The 22,993-nt window shown below is 36.4% G+C and overlaps 1 protein-coding gene across 1 annotated transcript in view; it reads left to right on the top strand.

Moving 5' to 3' along the window:
• The window catches only part of FMN2 (formin 2), a 358,901-nt gene that overhangs the window by 241,497 nt on the left and 94,411 nt on the right, over nucleotides 1–22,993 (top strand). The window contains exon 14 of the mRNA XM_062210677.1: nucleotides 12,244–12,336. Within this exon, the coding sequence (XP_062066661.1) occupies nucleotides 12,244–12,336 (93 nt within the window). The remainder of the gene's footprint in view (nucleotides 1–12,243; nucleotides 12,337–22,993) is intronic.

Below are 22,993 nucleotides of genomic sequence, written 5' to 3'. Positions count from 1 at the left end.
GATTAACATAGATTGAACTTGGAGGCTTGCATAAATTACAGCTAAAATATTCCAATTTCCCTAAGAAAAATAACCAGACTCCTCATAGTCAGGGTTCATTGAAGGGAGTGGCATGTGATGATGTTCTTGGTTTAATCTGACAGCAGTAAGGTTGTGTTTGCCCTGTGATGTGCCACTCTGTGGATGACATGAATACCCTAGAGCCCATTTACCAATGGAACTGTCTGAGAATTTTTTTTCTTCCTTTCCCTAACCTGGATTTTTCTTTGTATTTGGAAACTTAATGCATGCTTTCCAATATTAGCCCTTTAACATGATACAAAATCTTTTTGGCTTGGAAAGGTCTTTAAACAAAAGTTGACATGATTGGAATTACTGAGTTAGGCCAACAGTCTCCTAACAAATGTTTTTTAATATTTGGATTTGACTGTAATACAAATTTTCCAGGAACTCTATCTTTGTTCTGTTTTTAATAATGTTTTTAAATGACCCTTCAAGTTTGTAAGATTGTAGTGTTTGGTATTTTTTAAAAAATTTATATAGTCACATACCAGTTTTGAAGTTGATAAGTAATAGCCAGGATGACATGTTGTGTAACATGATATACTACACTTAAGGGAAGAATGGGATCCAGTCTTTTAAAGAAGTTTCCTTCCTCTTTGTATATTATCTCATCACATTGAACATATTCATATATAGTATTGAATATGAGGAAATATATATTATAATTATACATATGTAGGGATATGTGAAGGTACTTCAAGAAATTCATAGAAAGTGATGTTAAAATATAGGTTTATTTTGTTACAAAACCTTTGAAATTCAATCAGTTTTTTTCATAATACATGTTTTTATGAATTTTCTGAATACTTTGGATGTCCACGGATTTCAAAATTTTTCCCAAAATAAATTTAGTCTTTAGTTCTTTTTTCCATGAACTTCCTTTAGTACTCTTGTGTAGATTCTAGAACTTGACATTCTTTGTATTTAATCCAACAGGTCTTTCTTTCTTAATATAGTAAATAAGTAAACAGTGTTTTCTTTTTTCTTCCCTAATTGTTCAATTCTTTACTTAGTATAGGGTTAATCTTATGAGTAGAAAGTGAACTGGGCCGGTGCCACGGCTCACTAGGCTAATCCTCCGCCTTGCGGCGCCGGCACACCAGGTTCTAGTCCCGGTCGGGGCACCGATCCTGTCCCGGTTGCCCCTCTTCCAGGCCAGCTCTCTGCTGTGGCCAGGGAGTGCAGTGGAGGATGGCCCAGGTACTTGGGCCCTGCACCCCATGGGAGACCAGGATAAGCCCCTGGCTCCTGCCATCGGATCAGTGCGGTGCGCCGGCCGCAGTGCGCCTACCGCGGCGGCCATTGGAGGGTGAACCAACGGCAAAAGGAAGACCTTTCTCTCCGTCTCTCTCTCTCACTGTCCACTCTGCCTGTCAAAAATTAAAAAAAAAAAAATTAAAAAAAAAAAGAGGAAAGTGAACTGAAAGTAGATTGTAAAAATTGAGAGGAGGGCTGAGGAAGGGTGGGAGCGTGGTCGGAGGGTAGTGCAGGAAGTAATGCTATGTTCCTTAATCTGTGTGCTTGAAATATGTGAAATTTATATACCTTAAATATAGTTTTAAAAAGTTTAAAACCTGAACTATTGATGGGAGACTGAAAAACATTAACTTTTCAATTGAACAAATATTTATGTTAATATATGTATATCTGAAGTGTTTTAAAGAAACCTCTGGATGTACCATTCTACAGATGATATACTGAAGAGAAATTTCTGCTCAGGATTTAGTTAAGAATGGTAATGATTAGAGCAGCACAGAAAGGAAAAAGCTGCATGGAAGCATTGTGAATGAACATCACTGGGAATACCCACACCCTTTTAGAAAGAGGAGTGGATATGAGATGTGGCTGGCATTAAATATCCTCGCACTTTTCTATTCTGGAATTCTACTTGATGCCCACTGTCATCAGGAAGTTCTATTCTAAGTAAGAGGAAAAGACAGGAGAAATAGAAAAGAATGCTTACATTTATATTAAGAGTATAGTTCTATAGAGTCTTCCGTTAGGGCACTAGACTCATTAGATAGCCTTATGCAGCTTCCTACATTTAGGGTATTCTTATAACATCCTAGAATTCAAGACATGCAATAGCATAATGAAGAAACAGGTGTTGGTTATTTATATGTTCTAATGTTTGAAGACGGAAAAATAAATAATTATGGCTAACAGTCAAAATATTTCTTTTCCGTGCTTTTGGGTTGAGGTTTTGGAAATCAGATCAGGTAAGAAACTGGAGATTTTTTTTTTTCTCATGCAGGCTTAAAGTGTTAAATATTAGGCTATTAGTATTATACTCTTCCTATTGAACTTGAAAAATAATTAAGTGTAGACTGTATAGGATAGTAAAAGAGAGTTTCTGATGACAGAGGTATTTTCAGTTTTATTCATAGTAATATCTGGGATGCCTAGAGCAGTACCTTGAATGCCATACCTAGTTGTTCAGTATCTGGATCACATGTGAATAGATTGGTTAGCAATTAGAAAATATCAAAAGTTGAAAATTCATTTAATACACTTAATCTATCAAACATCATCATTTAGTCTAGCCTACCTGAAGGCTGCACAGAATGCTTACATGATCCTAGAGTTTCACAAAGTCATCTAACATGGTCTGTTTTATAATGAGGTACTGAAAATCATATGCCAATTATTGATTAATGTATCCAAGAAACACTGGCAACATAGTACACAGTGGCATAACAGTCATTTTTCCTTGTAATTATCTGATTAACTGGGAACTATGGCTCACCATTGCTGCCCAACAACATGAAGGAATACATTCCTGATGGTAGTATACTGTGAAAGATCAAAATTCGAAGATCAGTTTCTGCTGAATGCATATAGCTTTCATTTTTAAAAATATTTTAAAAATCATAGTTTGAACTTTCATGTCCCAGGGTCTGTCTTTTTCCCCCTCTTCACACTATGTCTGGGAGAGCAGTGATCACTAACAGTGATCACTAACATGTCTGGTCTTTTCTGGATAGTTTAAAAATTAGGAGGAATATGGATCTGTGGAAGATGAGAGAAAGCCCAGGTAAGTGGTTTTTACAGTAGCTGTGATAGGAATGATGAGGGCATTTGTATCAGAATAGAGAAGGAATGGAGATGGTAACAGTAACTTAAGATAAATTTAGGAGATAACAATAAAGAGGGAGTTGAGAATAACTCTCCTATTTTGACTAGAGCTATTTTTAAAATTTTACTTAACTTATACAAGTTTCATGTATTCCATAAATACAGATCTAGGAACACAGTGGTACTTCTCTACCTCCCACCCACGCTCCAACCCTTCTTCCTCCTCCCCTCCCATTCCCATTCTTAATTTTTAGAAAGATCTACTTTCAGTTTACTTCATGATTATAAGGTTAACCCTTCACTAACTAAAGAGTTCAAAAATAGTATGAAGAAAAAAAAAAAAAAAACACTGTTCCTCAACAGAAGAGACAAGTGTTATAAACAATCATTGAAACTCAAAATGTCCATTTCACTCCAATACATTACATTTTAGGTACTCTATTCGTTACCCCTGATCAGTGAAAACATATCTATCTGTTTGGGACTGGCTTATTTCACTATGTAAAATGATTTCCAGTTGCATTCATTTTGTTGCAAATGATAGGATTTCAATTTTTTTTAGAGCTAAGTAGTACTCCATGCTGTATATATGCCATATTTTCTTTATCCAGTCTTCAGTTCATGGACATATGGGTTGAGTCCATAACTTAGCTATTGTGAATTGAGCTGCAATGAATATGGGGGTACAGATAAATCTTTCATGTGCTAATTTATTTTGGTTTGATAAATTACCAGAAGATGAATGGCTGGATCATATAGTAGGTCTATATTCAGATTTCTGAAGTATCTTCATACTATCTTCCACAGTAGCTGGATCAGTTTACATTTCCACCAACAGTGAATTAGCATACCTTTTTCCCCCACAACCTCACCAGCATTTGCTGTTTGTTGATTTCTGTATGAAAGCCATTCTACCATGGGTACGGTGAAACCTCATTGTGGTTTTGATTTGCATTTCCGTGATGGCTAATGATCCTGAGCATTTTATAATGTCTTTTATGACCATTTGAATTTCTTCTTTCTGATTGCCTGTGCTTCTGGGGTCTATTCTAAGAAGTCTTTGCCTATTCCAACGTCCTGGATACTTTCCCCAAAGTTCTCTAGTAATTTGATGGTATCAAGTCATAGATTTAGGTGTTTAATCTATTTTGAGTGGATTGTTGTATAAAGTGAAAGGTAGGGGGTCTAATTTCATACTTCCCCTTATGATGATGCAGTTTCCCCAGCACCATTTGTGTAAGAGACTGTCCTTTCTCCTGGGATTGCCTTTAGCTCATTTGTTAAATAGATATTGGTTGTAGTACTGTCAATTGATTTTTGGAGTTTCTATTCTGTTCTATTGACTTACATGTCTTTTTTTGTGCTAGTACCAGGCTATTTTGATTAAAATTGCCCTGTAATATGTCTTGAAATCTGTACTGTGAAGCTTTGCTTTTGATGTATAAGATTGCTTTAGTTATTTGGGGTCTCCTGTGTTTCCATATAAATTTTAGCCTCATTTTTTTCTAGATCTGAGAAAAATGTCCTTCATATTTTGATTGGGATCACATTTAATCTGGAAATTGCTTTTTGATGTTATGGACATTTTGATGATGCAGATTCCTCCAGTCCATGAACATGGAAGATTTTTCCATTTTTAAATGTCATCTTCTATTTCTTTCTTTAATGTTTTATTAATTTTCATTGTAGAAATCTTTGACATCCTTGATTAAATTTATTCCAAGATATTTAATGCTTGTTTGAGTTATTGTGAACAGGATTGATTTTAAAAATTCTTTCTCATCCATGGCATTGTCTGTGTATACAAAGGTAATTTATTTTTATGTGTTAATTTTATATCCTGTTACTTTATCAAATTCTTCTATGAGTTCCAATAGTTTCTCAATGCAATCTTTTGGATCCCATATCTACAGAATCATATCATCTGGAAATAGGGATGATTTGATTTCCCCCTTTCTAATTTTCATCTCTTGATTTTCTTTTCTTTTTTTTTTTTTTGTCTAATTCCTTGGCTAAAACTTCCAGGACTATATTAAATAACAATGATGACAGTGGGCATCCCTGTCTGGTTCCAGATCTTAGGGGAAATGCTTCCAAATTTTCTGCATTCAATAGGATGCTGGCCATAGGTTTGTCATAAATTTCCTTGATTGTGTTGAGCAATATTAATTCTATACCCAATTTACTTAAGGTTTGCATCATGAAAGGATGTTGTATTTTATCAAATGCTTTCTCTGCACCTATTGAGATAACCATATGGTTTTTGTTCTTCAGTTTGTTAGTGTGATGTATCAAATTGATTGATTTGTGAATGTTGAACCATCCCTGAATACCAGGGATAAATCCCACTTGGTCTGGGTGAATGATCTTTCTATTGTTGGATTCTATTAGGTAGTATTTTGTTGACGATTTTTGCATCTATGTTCATCAAGGATATTGGTCTACAATTCTCTTTCTCTGTTTTATCTTTTTCAGGTTTAGGAATCAAGGTGATGCAGGCTACATAGAAGGAGTTTGGGAGGATTCCCTCCATTTCAATTGTTTTGAATAGCTTGAGAAAAATTAAAATTAATTCTTTAAATGTCTGGTAGAATTCAACAGTGAAGCCATCTGGTCCTGGACTTTCCTTTATTGGGAGGGTCTTTATTACTGGTTCAGTATCTGTCTTGGTTATTGGCTTATTTAGGTTTTCTGTGTCTTCATAATTCAATTTTGGTAGATTGTATGTATCTAGGAATCTCTCCATTTCTTCATGCCAATTTATTGGCATATAGTTCTTTGTAGTAACTGTTGATGATTATTTTTATTTCGGTGGTATCTGTTGTTACATTTCCTTTTTCATATCTAATTTTATCGATTTGGGTCTTCTCTCTCTTTTTCTGGTTAGTTGGGCCAATAGTGTATCAGTTTTGTTCATTTTTTCAAATAACAGCTCTTCATTTCACTGATCTTCCATATTGTTTTTTTCTTTTTCACTTCAATTTTGTTTATCTCTTCTCTAATTCAATTATTTCTTTCTTCCTGCTAATTTTGGGTTTGCTTTGTTCTTGTTTTTCTAGTTCCTTGAGATACATTGATAATTCATTTTTTATACCTTTCCAATTTCTTGATGTAGGCAACAATTGCCATAAACTTCTCTCTTAATACTACTTTTGCTGTATCCCATAAGTTTTGAGATGATACAGTCTCGTCTTCATTCATTTCCAGAATTTTTTTTTTATTTCTCTTTTGATCTCTTCTATGACCCACTGTTCATTCTGAAGTATGTTGTTCAGTCTCCAGGTGTTTGTATATGATTAAGAGATTCTTGAGTTGTTGATTTCCAGCTTCACTCCATTTTGGTCAGAGAAGATGCCTGATGAGATTTCAATTGTTTTGAATTTGCTGAGACTTGCTTTATGGCATAGCATATGGTCTATCCTAGAAAAAAACTCCCTGTACTGGTGAGAAGAATGTGTATTCTGCAACCATAGGATGAAAAGTTCTGTAGATATCAGTTAAGTCCATTTGGTCCATAGTGTTGATTAACTCCTTTGTTTTTTGCTGATTTTCTGTCTGATTGACCTGTCCATTGTTTATGGTGGGGTGTTGTAGCCCCACCATTACTGTTGTATTGGAGTCTATATCTCCCTTTATATCTGTTAACATTTCCTTTAAATAGCCAGGTGCCCTATAATTGGGTACATACACATTTATTATAATCACATCTCCTACCGAATTGATACCTTAGTCATTACGTAGTGCCATTCTTCATCTCTTTTAATAGTTTTTGTATTAAAGTCTATTTTGTCTGATATTAGAATGGCTCTTTTTTGGTTTCCATCAGCATGGAATACATTTTCCACCCTTTCACTTTCAGTCTGCAGATATCATTGTTGATGAGATGTGTTTCTTATAGGCAGTAAATAGATGAATCTTTTTTTTAATCCATTCAGCCATTCTGTAATTTTATCTGGAGAGTTGAAGCCATTTACATTCAATACATGTATAGTGACTTGACCGTGTCATTTTTCCATAAATATTCCTATTGTTTAATTGGATTTGTTTTGTACTTTTTCTGGCAAATTTTCTGTCTTCACTTTATTTCATAATGATGGCTATCTTTCTGAATTTCTGTGTGTAGCACATCCTTAAGCATTTTTGTATGGATGAATGAGTGGTGACAAATTCAATTTCTGTTTGTTATGGAAGGTCTTTATTTCATCTTCATTCATAAATGTGAGCCTTGCAGGGTATAATATTCTGGGTTGACAGTTTTTTTTTCTCTGAAGGCTTGGACTATGTCTCTCCAATCTCTCCTGGCCTGAAGAGTTTCTGATGATATATCGGGTATGAATCTAATTGCAGACTCTCCAAAAGAAATCTGGTATTTCTCTCATGCACATTTAGAACCTTTTCTTTATATTTTATTGTTGAAAGTTTGACTACAATATGTATGGTGAAAATCCATTCTGATCATGAGTATTAGGAATTCTATGTGCTTCCTGTAGTTGGATTTCCCTTTCTTCCACCAAACTGGGGGACTTCCCTGTAATTATTTCACTAAATAGGCCTTCTACTCCATTCTCTCTTTTCACACCTTAAGGAACTCCTAAGACCCCCATGTTGGGTTGTTTGATAGTATCCCATAAATCCCCAACACTGTTTTAAATTTTCCAATTTCTTCTTGTTTTTGGTCTGACTAAAAAATTTACAAAAATTTGTCTTCTAACTCAGATAGTCTTTCTTCTGCCTCACCAAGTCTGTTGTTAAGGCTTTCCACCACATTTTATTTATCTATTGCATTCTTCATTTCTGATATTTCATTTTTATTTCTCTTTAAAATTTCAATTTCAGAGGTAAAAATTTCATTCGTGTCATGTATGAATTTCTTCACTTCCTAGATTTGCTTCTGATTGCTTTTGAGGATTCCTGATTAATTTTTTGAATTCCATTTCCTGCTTTTCATCAATCTCTTAATCATATTCTAATGTTGAAACTGTTGTTATGTTCCTTTGGGGGAGTCATGATATCTTCTTTATTCTTGTTTCTTGAATTTCTGCCTTTATTTTTAGGCTTTTGTAGAGATATTTATTGATTTTCTCTTCTGATGGCTTTTATCTTTGAACTATGCCTCTGTGGCTTAGTGGAATGTCTTCACTTTCAATGAATAGCAAGACATATGTGATAGGTGTGGCCAGGAAGCTCTGATCAGTGTTCTAGGGTAGAGCAAGTATCCATGGTAACACCCATGTTGGGTATACTAGATCTCTTGTTAACAGAAGTTGTGGAATTGTCACCTCTGTTGGTGTGACCACACTCTCATCTCCTCTCCTCCAAAGTTATCAATGCCCAGACTTTAGCCCCCAATGGGTATAGCACTCATCTTCAATAGCACATGAACCAAACATGTGCTATTGAACATGTACAGTCCTCATTCCAATCATGGTTCCCACTGCACTGACCCACCCTAGACATCCAGAGAGCTCCCAGCCTATGGAGCTGCATATAGTGATTACCCAGAGACTCAGCTACTCCCTGCAACCTCTTGTGCAGCCACTGAGTCCCAGCAGTCTTAGCACACAAGGCTCCCATTGTCACTTATTGCAGAGTTGCCACTCTGCCATACCAGCTTGTCTTGTCCATGGAGAGCCAGTTGTCCATCAGTGCTCTGCCTAGACAGCTTGAGCCTGAGGGTCTGTGGTATGGTGGGAGGCTGGGAGCACCTCACAGTCCTACGTGAGTGCCAGCCCCATGTCTATCCTCCCGGCCAGCCTCAAAGTCAGTGGGGACCACAGATGTTTCCCTCTGCTAGAATGTTTGGTTCACACACATACACAAAAGTCACTGGCTAAATGTTGCCCTCTCTCCACCACTGCCTCCAGTACTTCCGAGGTAATGGTATCTTGTCTCAGCCAGTTGCTATGCATGCGTATAAGGTCTTCTGAAGCTGCTATCTGAGCCCAAAATGATGCCTGCCCTCTCTCAGCTGGATGCTGGGCACTGTTGTGGGGAGGATAGGGTGAGAGAAATATGCCCCTTTACTTCCACTGGGTCTGTGGGGACCTACTCTCCCCTAAGGCTCCAGGCCAGACTCTATCCATATCACCATGGGCTGCTGCTGTTTGGTCTCACCCCCATCTCCAAGCTGCTGGCTGCTCTGGCTCTCAGCTGCTTAATGTGTTGGGTCCCTGTTAGTGCTGTGTGTTTGCACCTTCCTCACAGGTCCACAACATTCCTCTTCCTGCTGTAGAATTCCCACTACAGTTTTCTCTCTAGTTCTCCCCTGAGAGTACATTTCCTACCTTTTGTTTTGTTTTGTTTGTTTTGTTTTTTTACCACCTTGGAGCTCCTCAACTAGAGCCATTAGATTAGGTGTTACTACCACCAACAGAGAAAAAAAAAAAAAGAGAAGAATCAAGTTTAGAGAAGGCTATGATGAGGTTTGTATTGAAAATACTGAGCATTTAGAATCAGTGGCTGTTTAATGTATGAATCTGGAACGGTTAGTAACTGGGCTAGAGATATGGGTTGGGCAGTCTCCAGCATCCTAATGTGTGAGAGACTTCCTAGGTGAAAAGCAAGGGGCATATGGGCAGGGAGAATCCTAGCTGTGCCTCAGTTGGTCGTAGATTTTTCTGCACCTAATTAATTGTCTTTTATCTTGGATAGGCAGCTTGTGTGCCAACAATTCAACCCTCCTGTATTTCTCTGCTTAGGCAAGTCAGTGGTCTGGAGGCTGAAAAGGGAAAGACAATTTTAGAGGCAAAAGAAAATCTTAAAGTACAATTACAGTCTCCTTGGAGAACTGGCGACTTTTCTTTAGAATTAGTGATAGGTTTTCCTAGTCAGTCCTTTATCTCTCCAGAATTTTGTTTTAAATTTTGAATTCCTTCTTTTTTTGATAAGATTTCTTGTTATTACCCTAATTACAGACATTTCTTCGGAAATTTTCTGAGAGACATGAGAGTACATTAAAAAGTTTGTAAAAAAATGAAATTAAAAAGTAAGATTTTTTTGGAGCATTTTTTTTAAATTTATGCAGATGAAGTGTCTTCTAAAAGTTCATGAAAAATGAATATTATAAAAACTTATTCATGAATTTAAAAAATGCACCAAAAGAAACTTACCTTTTATTACATTTTCCCATGAGCTGGATCTGTAGATGGTTATGATACCAAAGGCATGCAAAGAATATTAACTTCCACTTCAGATCAGGATTTCAACTATGAATCTGCTGTTATATCTATAGGCCCTTGAGAAAATTAGCACCTTATTTGAGCTTTAACTTCCTCATCTGTTAAAAGGGGATAATAATGTCTACCTTACTGACTTATTCTAATTATTAAGTTAATGAGTAAGTTAAAAAATATATGGTATTTTTTAAAAATTAAAGACAGAGATCCTACATGATATGTTTTTTTAAATTAATTAATTTTCTATGCAATTTCCAATTTAACACCAGGTTTCTTTTTTTTTCATTTCCAATTATCTTTATATACAGAAGATCGATTCAGTATATACTAAGTAAAGATTTCATCAGTTTGCACCCACACAGAAACACAAAGTGTAAAAATACTGTTTTAGTACTAGTTATAGCATCACTTCACATTAGACAACACATTAAGGACAGATCCCACATGGGATGTAAGTACACAGTGACTCCTGTTGTTGACTTAACAATTTGACACTCTTGGTTATGGCATCAGTAATCTCCCTAGGCTCTAGTCATGAGTTGCCAAGGCTATGGAAGCCTTTACGGTTCACCGACTTTGATCTTATTCCAATAGGGTCATTGTCAAAGTGGAAGTTCTCTCCTCCCTTCAGAGAAAGGTACCTCCATCTTTGATGGCCCCGTTCTTTCCACTGGGATCTCACTTGCAGAGATCTTTCATTTAGGTCTTTTTTTTTTTTTTTTTTCCTGAGTGTCTTGGCTTTCCATGCCTAAAATACTCTCATGGGCTCTTCAGCCAGATCTGAATGCCTTAAGGGCTGATTCTGAGGCCAGAGTGCTATTTAGGACATCTGCCATTCTATGACTCTGCTGTGTATCCCACTTCCCATGTTGGATCCTTCTCTCCCTTTTTGATTCTAGCAGTTAGTATTAGCAGACACTTGTCTTGTTTGTGTGATCCCTTTGACTCTTAGACCTATCAGAGCTATCAATTGTGAACTGAAATTGATCACTTGGACTAGTGAGATGGCATTGGTACATGCCACCTTGATGGGATTGTATTGGAATCCCCTGGCACGTTAAATTAATTAATTTTTAAAAAATATCATGTAGGATCTCTGTTTTTAATGTGCTATACACTGTTATTTAATGCTATAACTAATACTCCAACAATATTTTTTCACTTTGTGTTGCTATGTGGTGGCAAACTGTTGAAATCTTAATTTAATATATACTAAACAGATCTTCAGTATATAAAGATAATTGAAAATGAATCTTGATGTGAATGGAAGGGGAGAGAGAGCAGGGAAGGTGAGGATTGCGGGTGGGAGGGAAATTATGGGGGAGGGGGAAGCCATTGTAATCCATAAGCTATACTTTGGAAATTTATATTCATTAAATAAAAGTTAAAAAAATATATATGGCATGTAGTAGTTCCTCTGTAACTATAGGTCACTGTATTGACATTACCAGTGCTGTTGTTATTTGTCACTTTTCATAAATTCTGATTTTAGTTAAGGATAAAATTGTATTATAATCCAGTTGATAATAGGAATAGAAAATAGGTAAATATTGCTTTAGTATATGTCAGCCAGTATTCTAACACTTTACATCTATTGACAGATTGATGCTTGTAACTGCACTGAGAGGTAGGCTCCCTAGAATCACGCCCCTTTTACAGTTAAAGAGACTGAAATTGAAAGGTGAAAGGATTTGATTGGATATGATGGGGCTGTATTATAGATTATGAAGAATCTTTTTTTAAGATTCTCTGAAAGGAAATGTTGGTCATAAGCTTCTTATGTCAGAAATTGGATGTTTTCAAAATATCTGCCGAACATATGTCAGGGTGGTTAGCAGGATTATCTCAACACTGATGTTAAGATTTTACCATTGTTTTAATGCCCTATTGTCATTGTGATGCTTTAAACATTGTTTTTCTCTAATTTCAGCCTGTGAGGTTGAAGCGGGGAAAGTGTATCAGGTCTCCTCAGAAGAGCACATTCAGCCTTTCAAAGGAAACATGGAACAATTTATCATTCAAGGTAAATTCTAAAAAGATGTGTTGTTCCCCCACCCTTTTCAGCACATGTAGAATGATTCTTTTAAATGGATATTGATTTAAAAGGTAGTTATTTTGATGTGATAGAAAACTGGATTAGGTTTTATCACTAGTCACAGAGTTGTGAATCTAGCAATTCACTACTGATACCATTGTGTGGATAATGGTCTTTTTGTTTGTTTTCTGCATGGCAGTAAATGTCCTAAATACCAGTTAAAATAGATCACATTTTTTTTTTAAGATTTATTTATTTATTTGAAAGTCAGAGTTACACATAGAGAGAAGGAGAGTCAGAGACAGAGACAGAGAGAGAGAGAGGTCTTCCATCCACTGGTTCACTCCCCAGTTGGCAGCAATACCCAGAGCTGCGCCAATCCGAAGGCAAGAGCCAAGAGCTTCTTCTGGGTCTCCCATGGGGGTGCAGGGGCCCAAGAACATGGGCCATCTTCCACTGCTTTCCCAGGCCACAGCAGCGATCTGGACCAGAAGTGGAGCAGCCAGGACTTAACCAGTGCCTGTATGGGATGCCAGCACTGCAGGCTGTGGCCCTACCCACTACACCACAGCGCTAGCCCCCAAATAGTTCAAATTTATAAAGATATTAAAAAATTTGTTATAAAAATTAGTTACACTTCTAAGTTTTAACTATGATTATAACTGTTCCATATGGTACTTATTTGGTTTGTCAAAATATTTTACCCAAAGCACAAAGCATACTATGTTTTTCTGATCTTTATACTTATAGTTTGCTAGACAGGAGACATTAATAATGCTAGATATTTAACACCCTTCTTCCAGGGAGTTTAAAAACTTTACACATATTATCTTGGTGACTCTTCCTACATTCCTATGGGGTAAACAGGAATGGAAAATTTCAGAAGATACTAAAAAAAACTCTTTAAAAAAAAGGGGGAAAACAACAACTGAAATTATCACTGATTGAAATTATTAAAACTTAAAATTGTATCAAATCATTTACTACTCAAACATTTTGGCTTTGGAATGTTACATTTCTTCTGCAGGTCAGATGTATGTCATGCCTTTGCTCTGTGAAAGTTCTTGGTTTTTCAGGAATTCTCCTGGAGACTAACATGGCATGAGACTGAGGCAAAGTTGCACTTAGGCTATGTTTTTTATAGGTTGTTCAAGTACTATTGATTATGATTTATAATGAATGAACCATACTGCAATTTGATTAAATGTTAAGCACAGCTTTCTTATATGGGAAAATATTAATCATTAAAATAATCCTGAAGATTGAAAAAGAACTTGAGTCAGATTAATAAATCAATGTGTTATTTATGTGGTTCCAAGATGGCAGAGTAGGGAGGGAACATCACTGCTCTAGTCCAGGAGAAGATAGTTTAAAAAAGGTGGAGAGAGTGTAGTCTCAGGGAAGAGTTAGGGAGAAAATGGCAGTGGAAACTCTACAAAAATTAGAGGGACACAGTGGACCTACATGGAGAGTGTGAACACCCACAACTCAGGACTCCAGCAGTCGAGAGCCTATGTACCAGCATTGGAAAGTGAGATTGGGAATTGGGGTGATGCTGGCTTCATAGAGGAAGTTTGGGATAATTTCCTTTGTAAGGAAAAGCAGACAGAAACAGAGTTGACAGGGTACAGATTCATAGCCAGACCAAATCTATTCAAAGAAAATAAACTTGCAAAGGTCTACCAAGAAAAAAAAGGTGTCATTTTCAAATTTTGAGGTTCTCCTAACTTGTAGTAGAAAATCTCCTTATTGATTCTTATTCATTCTTAAAATGTTCTCTGATTGAACTCATCAGTCCTATAGTCACATACTAGATAATTTTGTAACCTCTCTCCACTCTTGGTGGATAAAATTGAATTTTGCTTTTTATAATCAGTGGAGTTTTTGGATTAAGAATATTCAATTTAAAAATAGAAGAATATATAACTTTAGAAAATTTTATGGATAACAGTATAGAAAATTCTCTCTGGCTTACAAGAAAAAAGGAGTCCTTAATTCTAGAGCTTATTTTGAAAAGCAGTCTATCAATTTGCTATATTTCATTTCTAAATCTAAACATTATTGCTTTATTGCTTACAATTGTATGTGATATGATATTTAATATTATGGATCTGTATTTTATAGCTTCAGTTTTGAGATTTGTTTTATGACTGGGTCTTCGTCATTTTATTTTTGAAATTTTTGTTTATTAGAGAGAGGAGTGAGAGAGAGAGAGAGACAGAGACAGAGACAAAGAAAGATCCTCTTCTATTGGTTTACTTCCAAAATGCCCTTACTGACTGGCAGTTTGCCAGGTTAAAGCTAGGAGCCTAGAACTCAGTTTGAATCTCCCAAATGGGTAGCAGGAACCTAACTACTTGAGTCATAACCACTGCCTCCCCAGGTGTGGATTAGCAGAAGGCTGGTTGGCAAGGAGATCCCAAACTCAAACCCAGTGGATTATGGTATTATGGGTGTCCCAAGAAGCTTCTTAACTGCTACATTAGATACCTGCCCATGAATTTTAGTCATTTTTTAAAAATGAATAGTAAAATTGTATATTACAACACATTTAGAATTTCAGAATTACACTTCCAAGCCACTGGTTATCAGGCATTAATAATATCTTTGGTAATTATTTGCAATGATTGAAAGATCAGGTAGGGGCTTTCACAATTTGTCTAGTAGTTCACTTGTAGGGAATAAATGACTACCCAGTCATACCAGTGTTAAGATACTTCAGATTTTAAGAATATCCCAGGAAGATCTTTTAGCCTCCTTATTGTGAAGTTTACATGTCAACAATGTTTCTCCTCATATGAAATGAAAGCATGAGTTCTGTAAAGATAATAACCTATCTATTCTTACCAATGAAATGCTTCACCTTTTGCCGTTAGGTTAAGTAAGATGGATCTTGCCTTCATGGCACTTCTTCCACCACTCCCCATTGCCTTTTGATTTGTTCTCTGGTCCAAATATTCTATGGTTATTTGTTCATTGATTTTTTTTGAATGCTTTGTATATACCAGGCATTTTTTGTGTATATATTAAAGCAGTGAATACGAAATAGTATGTGTCGGGGCCGGCACTGCGGCGCAGTGGGTTAAAGCCCCAGTCTGCAGTGCCTGCATCCCATATGGATGCTGGTTCAAGTCCCAGCTGCTCCTCTTCTGATCCAGCTCTCTGCTATGGCCTGGGGAAACAGTAGAACATGGCCTAGCTGCTTGGGCCCCTGAACTCCTGTGGGAGACCTGGAAGAAGCTCCTGGCTCCTGGCTTCAGATCAGCTGAGCTCTGGCATTTGCGAACATTTGGGGAGTGAACCAGTGGAATGGAAGACCTCTCTCTCTCTCTGGCTCTACCTCTCTCTGTAACTCTTTCAAACAAATAAAAATAAATCTTAAAAAAAAAAAAAAGAAATAGTATGTGTCTTAATGTATCTTACATTCTATATTATATGGAAGACAGATCATTACAAGATAAACGACAGAAACCTTTTTGGAAAGATTTACATACATCAGACATGTGTAGATCGAATGTGTCAAAAAGTAAAGAATTATATTCATTAAATAAAAGTTTAAAAAAAAAAAAAAGAAAGAAATCACCCGCTTTCGGAAGTGTAATTCTGAAATTCCAAATGTGTTGTAATATACAATTTCACTATTCATTTTTTAAAAATGACTAAAATTCATGGGCAGGTATCTAATGCAGCAGTTAAGAGTCTTCTTGGGACACCCACATTCCTATAATGCACTGGGTTTGAGTTCAGGATCTCCTTGCCAACCAGCTTTAAATGAATCAACCTCAAACTTGTATATATTGATATGTAGTAAAAGTGATAAATTACCTCTCCCTCTCCAATGTAGTTGTAATTTCCCCCCAGCTTGATTTCTGCAGCAGCATTTAAACGTGCTTCATCCAATACAAGGGAGCTTCCAAATGTTCATGGTGAAATGAAATAAAAAGATGATGCAGTTTTCTGTGAACTGTTTGAAGCCCACTCATATGTCATAAACTACAGAGCAGGTACTAAATACCTATGGAGAAGCCACATGTTTTTAGTGACTGTGATTCTTGATTATTAGAGGAATGAATAGAGAGTGAGAGAAATCAAAGAGAGGGAAAAATAAGATATGAATGAATGGACTCATGAGCAAATGATGATTGAGTATTGAGTTGTGAGAGCAGAACCTGGACAGAGGCTCCCAAAACAAACCTGTGTGCACCTGCATATTCCTGATGGAGGAATCTGGGGTACATTCTGAAGTCCTGGGAAGCAGAAGTTAAAAATTTAAGAAAAATGAATTGGCAGCAATAGGGAAGGGCTAGATGGAGGCAGATTGGACTTGGAAGCAGAATATCACTTACAAGATGGTTATAGTACACGATTGGAAAAAAGAAGAGGTTCTGCACTTATGACAAAGAGATGGTGCTGACAAGAGGAAAGATTTGAGGGGTAGTAATGAGATACAACCAAAAGGAATAGAGATAATGGGTAGGTATGTAGCATTTAGGTTTGAGTGCCTGAGTGACTGAAGGCACTAATAACTAAAAGGATAAAAAATACAGATTTACTATCTCTTATCCAAAATACTTAGAACCAGAAGTGTTTCTGAATTTCAGAATTTTTTTTTTTTTTGGAGTATTTGCACAGACTTTACTTGTTGAGCATCCCTAATCAACAATCTGAAAATGTTTTAAAGTCCGACAGTGTCACTAACAAAGTTTCAGATTTTGGAGCCTTTCGAGTTTTAGGTTTTTGGATTAAAGATGTTCAAATTGTACAGGAAAAGATTTGATCGGTGTGCATGATCACCTCTATATGTTACCATACAAATGGGCATGCCTAGGAGGCAGGTGATTATATAAGTTGAACGTGGCATAGAGGTTGAGAATTGGGCATCTTGAATAAGGTGATTATTGAGTAAGCATGGTGACATAATAAGATATGAAAAAAACTGATTCTCTTTCTGGAGAGGAATAGTATTTATAGGATGAACAGAGAAAGAGAAGCCCCCACAGATGTTAGTAGTTAGACTGGTAGGAAGAAAACTGACAGAGGCTTTTGTGATAGAAGCCAGAGTTGCAAAGAATTTCAGAAAGGAGGAAATGATCATAGTGGTATGTGTTTAAATGGACTGAACAATATCTTGGGTTGTGAATACGCAGTCGGAAGTCATTGAAAAACCTGGATAGAACCTATTTCTTGGATTGGCATGATGAGAAACCCATTGTCTGAGCTTTGAACATTTAAAAAAAAATGTAAAAATGGAATGATGGAACTCAGCAACCATATTAAAAATGTTTTCTAGACAACTGTATCTGATATATAAATGTTTGACAACTAGTTAATGTAAGTCACTACAATTTGCTTATCTCTGATTTGTGTCAGCATGTGATTTTGTTTTTGTGCTTGTATGATGAAGAAAACTACTTCTTAATTTCAAGATGATTATGCAGGATTTATTTGCCATTTTCCACAAATTTTCTTTTGTACCTTTTAAAAGTAGTATCAGAAAACAGAGGGTAAAAACAGATAAGTGAGATCAATATGGAACCTCATGCTTTCCTAATATTTCTATTAGAATGCAGCAAATGATTTCCTTTTTTCTCTTTAATTTTTGAAACTTAGTTGTGTTTTAGACAAGTGTGCATATAAAAAGCATGTTATTGCTGAGCTACGAAGGACCTTACATATAGTGGATTACTTTTATATAGATATCTGCTAGTGTTCAGTGTCCCTGGGAAAGAAGTAGGAATTTTGTTCTCTTGTTAAAATTTACTGTCGTTTTACACATATATTTTGATTTGTCTACTTTAAAACTTAAGCCCAACTGTTTTTATAGCTCCATGACAAACACTAGGTAGTTTTTTTTTTTTTTTTTAAAGGAGAGTTTGGGAAGAATTTTTTCTCCAACGTGTGAAATGATACCAAATCTCTACTTTGTCATTATAAGTAAAAACTAGTTGATGGAATTTATCATGGACTTTGCTCTCCATGCCTCTGGCCCCTCTTTTCCCAAACATTTCTTTCTTAAGTTAAGCAGAATAAATCACAGCTGAACCAGAGGAACAGAATCAAGATGAAAATGCATAAATCCGTAATCACATGCTTATAATTAAAAGTGTGTTGAAACCTAAACTCTTAAATATACAATCTTTAGTATTGGTAACTCTATACTTGAGAATGAAGAGATGGTGAAAGCAGTGAATATTAACTGTGCCAAAAACTGAGAACTCTACTAGAGGTAAGGATTGTCTATCAGAAACTATACACAAGGAACTCTATAAGCTTTGCTCATTTTCATAGTGAGTCTGTTTGATGGTGCTTTTGTTTGTTTTTCTGAAAATATAATACGATGTACTTTAAAATGTTCATGGACAAGTGGAAATAAGTTTATTTTGTGTTAAAATTTGGAAATCCATGAGTAGTTTCTTTTTTTAAAAAATAAACTGATCTCTTTTTTTGAAAGATTTTATTTATTTACTTGAGAGGCTGAGTTACACTCAGAGAGAGGGAAAGACAGAGAGAGAGGTCTTCCACCCACTGGTTCACTCCCCAAATGGCTGCAATGGCCAAAGCTGGACTGACCTGAATCTAGGAGCCAGGAGCTTTTTCTGGGTCTCCCACACAGGTACAGAGGCCCAAGGACTTGAGCCATCTTCTACTGTTTTCCCAGGCCATAGCAGAGAGCTGGATCAGAATAGGAACAACCAGCATTTGAACTGGTACCCATATGGGATGCAGGCACTGAAGGTAGGGGCTTAACCTACTACGCCACAGAGCCAGCCCCAATAGTTTCTTTATAATACAAATTTTCTACAAAAGTGTTGAAGACCCCTTGCAACATATATTTAATTTTTTAAGGAAGTACTTCAAGAAAATTATTCATTATTTTCATTTTATTTGAAAGATAGAGAGAAACAGAAACAGAGAAAGATCTTCCATCCGCTGGTTTACACCCTGAATACCTATGACAGCTGGGGGTGGGGCAGACTGAAGAGAGAAGCTCAGAACACAGTCTGGGTCTCCCACTTGGGTATCAGGAATACAAATAGTTGAACCATATCTGCTGCCTCCTATAGTGTGCATTAGCATAAAGCTAGAATCAAAAGCAGAGATAGGAGCCAGTGCTGTGGCATAGGCGGTAAAGCTGCTGCCTGAGTGCTGGCATCCCATATGGGCGAGACCCGGCTGCTCCACTTCCAATCCAGCTCTCTGCTGTGGCCCTGGAAAGTAGTGGAAGATGGTTCAAGTCCTTGGGCCCCTGCACCCATATGGGAGACCCGGAGGAGTCTCCTGGCTCCTGGCTTCAGATCAGCACAGCTCCAGCCGTTGCAGCCATCTGCAACGGATGACTCTCTCTCTCACTCTCTCTCTCTCTCACCCACTCTCTCTCTGTGCTCTCCTCTCTCTGTGTAACTCTGACTTTCAAGCAAAAAAAAAAAAAAAAAAGCAGAGCTAGAACTTGAACCCATGCACTCTGATATGGGATGCAGGCATTCCAAGCAGTGTATTCACTATTGTGCCAAATGCTTATCCTCTAAAAAATTTTTACACTGAAGTAAACAAAACTCTATTTTCCACAAACTCTTTGAAGTGCCTGCATTAGATAATTCTACTCAGTAATGAAAAAAAGGTGAATTAGATTTTTTGATATAACTTTTCAGTCACCATTTAAAATTGAAAAAGAATCAAAATTTTCTTTTAAGCAAACAATATTTGAGTCATTATCTGTATGATAATAACCACAATTATTAAGAGTTGGTACTCTTCTGTGCCACAAAGTTAACCAAAGCCTATTTGTACTCCATGTGATTTTGCTTTCACACTGTTTGGAACAGTGTGAGCAACCATCACTATCCCCATTTTACAATGACAAAACAAAGGCTTGCATGGCTCACTACCTGACTAAAATCACATACTAGATGGCAAAATCAAGGCAGAAACAAGGTATCTGTAAAGATGGCTGGAGATATATATATATATAGATTCTTTTTCATTTAAAGTTGTAATATTGTAAGAGAACAAGCCAGACAGTGCGTAAGGCAATTGAATAATGTTAGGTGAAATTTCATATGAGATATTTAATTAAACTCCAATGTTATGGGTAACAGGACTGGAACACTGGAACACATCTGTGTGAGTGCAAAAGCATAAAAATGCCATGTACACATAGAAAAAACTCTTTCCCCCAATATATTGATAAAGGATGATTTTCATTTTAGATTCCATTATACCTTTCCCTTTAACATTTGAGAAACATGAATTGGAAGTGATTTTTTTGAAAAAACAAACAAACAAACAAACAAAAAAACAGTTTATATTGCCACATCTCTCTGAGGGTTGCATTTCACACAGCCACAGTCATTCATTCTAATATTGTGAATAAGAATTGATCAAAGATCCTCTGGGGAGTGAGGTGGAATCAATTCCAGATGAGAGTCCCAAATAGATGCCCTGCTTGCTCCTGCTTGCATGTTCCCACTGACACTTCATAATGAGTGTCTCCATAATATTTCCCATGCTCTATCTTTAGCACCTATTGGATAACAGACTCCCAATAAAGATTTATTTTACAGATGAATGAAGGAAGGAATGACTGTCATTCCAACTCCTGCTCCTCATTTCTTCTTTCCCTCAACATTGTGAATGATGCTGCTTCTGTTTGATTGTCTAAGTCAGGAAGGTTGGCCCCATTCTTTAGTACTCAATGAATGGATTGGTGTGAATATGTAAATGATGCATACATCTATTATAAAACTCATGTGTTTAATGTAACGCTAGTCTTCTTATTATTACTTTACTGAATTTTAATCAGTGTTATGTTTCAGTTGTATCCTTCCAGAAAGGTAATTCTATGTGCAAATACATATAGAAGCATTTATTCACACACATTTATATGCATTTTTTTACTAGTGGTTATGTGCTCTATATGATGTTCTTCATTGTAAATTTTCTAAAGATTTATTTATTTATTTATTTATTTATTTGAAAGGCAGAGTTAAAGAGAGAGAGAGAGAGGGAGAAATAAAGAGAATTTTCCATCTGCTGGTTCACTCCCCAAATTGCTGTAACAGCAGGGGCTGGGGCTGGTTCAGGTAGAAGCCAGGAACCAGGATCTTCATCCAGGTCTTCTGTGTGAGTGCAAGGGCTCAAGGACTTGGGACATCTTCTGCTGCTTTCCCAGGCACATTAGCAGGGCGTTGGATTAGAAGTGGAACAGCTGGGACTTGAACCAGCACCCATATGGAACACTGGCATTACATTCTGCCACAACGCTGACACCCTACATTTTTAACATGATATATCTTGTATGATTCATCTATGTGTTATATTTATTTTACATATAATATAGGGAAAACAAATTTTTGTGTATATATGTATCTACACATAACCATAACATAAAATTTTATATGTGGGGGGCTGACACTGTGGCACAGGTTATCCTCTGCCTGCAGCACCAGCATCCCATATGGACACCGGTTCTAGTCCTGGCTGTGCCTTTTCTAATCCTGCTTTCTGCTATGACCTGGGAAAGCAGTAGAAGATGGCCCAAGTGCTTGGGCCCCTGCACTTGTGTGAGAGACCTGGAAGAAGCTCCTGGCTCCTGGCTTCAGATCAGCTTAGCTCCAGCCATTGTGGCCATTTGGAGAGTGAACCAGCAGAAGGAAGACCTCTCTCTCTGTCTCTCTTTCTCACTGTCTGTAACTGTACCTCTCAAATAAATAAATAAAATCTTTAAAAAAATTGTTTTTTATTCATTTTATTCTTAACAAAATATATAACTTATTTTGTTATTATTTACACTATAAGATATGCACATTTTTCATTATTCTTAAATTTACATTTTATGGAGTTACAATGAACACTGGATTAGTGAATACAGAACAATTGCTCCTATGGTCAAATAAATGATTAGCTTGTTGCAAACTAGTATTTACAATTTTTTCAATTGATCAATACATTCCTTTGTATTATTTGTGTTTAAATGTAAAGATACTTTATTTAATATATAAGGGAACTTCAAAACATTTGTGAAAAATTATATCAAAAGATGTTTATTTTGGTAAAAAATAACTTTTGAAATACATATATAATTTTTTTTCTTTTCATTTTTTTAGAAAGCTTTTGTTTAGTGAATACAAATTTCATAGGTACAACTTTACTTACATAGCAGTTCTTACCTCCATACCCCCCCTCCCACCACCACTCCCGTCCCACCTCCTACTCCTTCTCTATCCCAATCTTCATTAAGATTAATTTTTAATTATCTTTATATACAGAAGAACAACTCTATACTAAGTAACGATTTCAACAGTTTGTACCCACATAGACACACAAAGTATAAAGTACTGTTCGAAGACAAGTTTTACAGTTAATTCTCATAGTACAACTCATTAGGGACAGAGGTTCCACATGGGGAGTAAGTGCACAGTGACTCCTGTTGTTGATTTAACAGTTGATACTCTTATTTATGATTTCAGTGATCACCCAAGGCTCTTGTCATGAGCTGCCAAGGCTATGGAAGCCTTTTGAGTCCACAAACTCTATCAGTATTTACACAGGGCCATAAGCAAAGTGGAAGTTCTCTCCTCCCTTCAGAGAAAGGCACCTCCTTCTTTGATGGCTCCTTCTTTCCACTGGGATCTCATTCATGGAGATC

The sequence above is a fragment of the Lepus europaeus genome, chromosome 14, assembly GCF_033115175.1.
Source record: "Lepus europaeus isolate LE1 chromosome 14, mLepTim1.pri, whole genome shotgun sequence".
Taxonomy (NCBI): Eukaryota; Metazoa; Chordata; class Mammalia; order Lagomorpha; family Leporidae; genus Lepus; species Lepus europaeus.
The sequence above is the reverse complement of the archived record's forward strand: the minus strand, read 5'-3'. Positions and strand labels throughout refer to the sequence as shown.